Here is a 4,001-nt window from a genome sequence, read left to right on the forward strand (position 1 = left end):
TGACCGTATTATTTTTATTTTTTATTATAAAACAATGCATCTTTATAATGTACTTGTCGAATTATATTATCATAAAATTTCCCAATTCATATTTTATCGTTAAATGCTTCCAATTTCGAATATGTACACTGCCCCGCAGTTGCCGATACTTTTAATATACATTTAATAGATACTCAAAATATAAATTTGTTTTTTAGGCTTTCAGTGTTTATTTTCTGGAACTTATTCAGAAAACTTTGATGAACTTGTTGAATTTTACCTCGATACTGATAAGCTAACAGTTAAAAGCTTAAATCTGAACTACATATATGGTATACCAAACTTAATAAGCATGTAAAATATCCAAAAAATTGTTTAGAAGCGTTGAGACAGTGTGATAAAGAAATATTTCCCAATATAGATTTTCTATTAAAAATACTATGCACTTTACCGGTTTCAACATCCACCCTCAAGAGAACTTTTTCTTGTCTCAAAAGATTGAAATCTTATCTACTAAACACAATGACTGAGGCATTTTCTTGATATTAAAATAAAAAATTATATCAATTATTTTAACATTTTTATGGTTTTAGACTCGACTTAATGGCTCAGCTATGTCAGCTGTTCATAAAGAAATTCCACCAAGACTCTACTCGTTGTGTTACCAATAAAAATGAATAAACGAAGTATTGAAATATAACAGTTAGGTAAAATTATAAAATAATTCAGTCAATAGTATAATATAAATATTAAATAATGGTACAGTTTGAATGGTTGACGACGTACGTCCGAAAACAAGAACGAGTCCGTCGGTCGACAGCACGATTTAAAATCAGTCATGGAGGTATATTACGCGCAGTATATTATAATCACAGATATCTATACTATACAGTTAGTATAGATATGTGATTATAATATTGATCGGGAGAGGCCGGGCGCGCAGCTGGCGGCGTCTGACGCGCTGATACCGTGGTTACAATGGTTATTGCTGAGGGTCGCCACAACCTCTTTGACAATAACATTTCGGCCGTTTTGTGGGCGTCATTTTGATCGAGTCGCTTATGGCCGGCACACGTGTTATTTGAGCGTCATACTCTGTTGCACGATTGTCGAATTTTCAGTCACGCTCTCGAGTTGAATTTTTTAAAATTGTTTAACGTCGTTATTAACTGTTTTAGCCCAATCCGTTTGGCGATTACAATTAATATTTTTCAGTTAATCGTTACAGTCGGGGTCGGACGATCCGTCGTTTTATCGGTAGGTACCTATTGCGTTACACAAGTCTGGAGTTCGATTTATCGTCTACTCACGGGTAGAGAGCACTCCACTGTACGTTCGGAGCAGACAGCCGGACAACGGAAATATGTACGAGTTACCGAGCCTGGTGAAGACGGCGTACAACGCTTGCAACCCGATCGAGCGCGCCAAGTATGACTTGTTGAGAACACGGCACGCCGATTTGCGATTTTGTTGCAAGTCGCTGTTCGCCCTGTTCAAAGCCGACAGAAACACAGACGAAGACGACAGCAGGGAGACAATGTACAGCAGATCGTCATTGCCCAGCGGGTTTGGAAAAGTGTGCGAGGCGGCAGCGTTGTACGGACACATCGATTGCCTGAGACTCGCTCGTGCGATCGGCGTCCCTTGGGATGATCGTTTATATTTGAACACTCATAATATCGTGGGTGCCATGAGTTTAGGTTTGGCGTGCAAAATGGCTGCGATATCGGGCCATCTGGACTGTCTACGGTATGCATGGGAAAACGTAATTACGTGTGGCAGTGCCGCATATAACGGTCACATAGATTGTTTACGGTATGCACGGGACAACGGCTGCCCGTGGGACGAAAATACGTGTGCCGCTGCCGCAAATAACGGTCACATAGATTGTTTACGGTATGCACGTGACAACGGCTGCCCGTGGGACGAGAGGACGTGTGCCAAAGCCGCATATAACGGCCACATAGATTGTTTACGGTATGCACGTGACAACGGCTGTCCGTGGGACGAAAATACGTGTGCCAGTGCCGCATATAAAGGTCACATAGATTGTTTACGGTATGCACGTGACAACGGCTGCCCGTGGGACGAGAGGACGTATATCGCCGCCTCCCGGAACGGTCATTTAGACTGTCTCAATTACGCATTGGCTAATGGGTGCCCGTCGCAAATGGACGATCGCGTTGTGGAAAGCGATGGAGAAGACTGGAGTTCTTCGGACTAGGACAGTATATGTGCGATGCAGCATGACTAAATAGATAGGTATGATCACATTTTTACTGATACGTAGATTATCCTTTAGACCATGTCCATTACTCGGTTCTCGGCTTCTCATAAGTTATTCATATTATCAACACTAGATTATATTTTAAAAGTTAATTTAAATAAATTTAAAATTATTATTTTTTAATTATATTTTCTTATTATCTAATTACATATCTATCACTTATGTACATTTGCAGGCTACGGATGTTGCAATAAAGGACCAAGTGGTAACCACGAACACGGTCAACCCTAGGAGCCGATCTCTTGTCATGTCTTCAGTAATTACATTCAACGACATGGATTTGGACGTGGCCAAGAGGCGTGCGAGCTTTTACGCTGCAAGTCGACTGACCAATGTGTATAGTGTATATAAAATGTATGAAATGTATAAGATGTATAAAATGTTTAAAATAATTGTACAAAATTTCGAAGTAAAATTAAATGTATGTAAATTGTATTAATTTAGCACAAATTTATATTTACGTTGAATAATTCAATTGGTTTCTTTTTTATACCTATATTATAAGTAAATGTCAAAACGCAAAGTAAAATTAATTTATAGCATGTGAAAATATTGTGAATAGTTATTTCGGTTTTTTTTGTAACTGCTTTGAAAAAAATTTACATGAGTGACCTGAAATTGAATTTAAGCTTTTTGACCGAAGAACAAAAATTGTTATTTTTTGACTTAATAATATTAATATATATATAAACTTCCATTAAATAAACTTATACGAAATTTTGTATCAAATTTTCAAGTCTAAGGTGGTTAGAGTTAAAATATCTTGCAAACTTTTGTAAATTTTATGAATTTCGTAAAAATTTGAAATTTAAACACTATTTAAAAAAATTAATCAAGTATTTTTAATATTTTGTAATAATTTCTGTAGGAACAACTTATGAGGTACTTTGTATTTCACTAAAAATGTTATTATGCTTAAAATTTAAAACAAATAAAAATAACATTATGATATAACTTAACTGTCTTAACTATTTAATTTAAGACGGGAGACTCAATTTAAAACTGACTTGTTATTTATACTCGTAAAAAAATAATACCTAAGTAAATAAAAACCACGAGTACCTATGTTACTAGGTTAGAAAGTTAAAATCGATTTTTCGTTGACTTAATAACTCGATAATAACTAGATCTTGGGTAGTTGGGTTATAATTATAATTTATTAAGTACAGTAGTTATCACTCCAAGGAATCCAAATATTACTTCAGTACATCTATTACGAGTACCTTCGTCGCTTGAATTACGAGTGCACCTCTTATTATTTGGGTAATTACTATCGCATCGAGATATCTCGAAGACAAAAAAGGTATACCATCAGTATGGTTGTGGGTACATAACATATTACAGCAATGAATAGTGATGTCGGTCATTCAACCACAGACAATAAGTCGAGTGGATGCCAAATCATTTTCAACCTATTTTGATATTCATCAAATTTTGTAAAAATATGAATTTCAAACGCTCATAAAAATTTAATTTGACTTTCCGGTAAACATTTTTTTTTTGATAAAGGTAGACAAACTTATGAGGAATCTAGTATTAAATTATCAAATCTTAGATAGTAAGATTTAAAAATAAAATTTTTATGAATTTCTAACTCAAAATAATTTACACATTTTCGTTAGTTTTTCGTAATTGGTCAAAATTCGAACTAAATGCTTATAAAAAAAATTGTGACTGTATTTATATATTTTTCAACTGCTATTGTAAGAATATATTAAGAGCCTCGTATTACATT

General features: G+C 35.0%; 1 protein-coding gene across 1 annotated transcript; it reads left to right on the forward strand.

Annotated features, from left to right (window-relative positions):
• The first annotated feature begins 43 nt into the window (after positions 1–43).
• On the forward strand, positions 44–2,660 carry LOC103309404. The gene is made up of 2 exons (XM_016804262.2): positions 44–2,241; positions 2,442–2,660. Exon 1 carries the CDS (start codon positions 1,343–1,345, stop codon positions 2,201–2,203), a length of 861 nt encoding a protein of 286 aa, XP_016659751.1. The 5' UTR covers positions 44–1,342; the 3' UTR covers positions 2,204–2,241; positions 2,442–2,660.
• Positions 2,661–4,001: the final 1,341 nt, after the last annotated feature.

Source organism: Acyrthosiphon pisum, chromosome A2, assembly GCF_005508785.2.
Source record: "Acyrthosiphon pisum isolate AL4f chromosome A2, pea_aphid_22Mar2018_4r6ur, whole genome shotgun sequence".
Classification (NCBI taxonomy): domain Eukaryota; kingdom Metazoa; phylum Arthropoda; class Insecta; order Hemiptera; family Aphididae; genus Acyrthosiphon; species Acyrthosiphon pisum.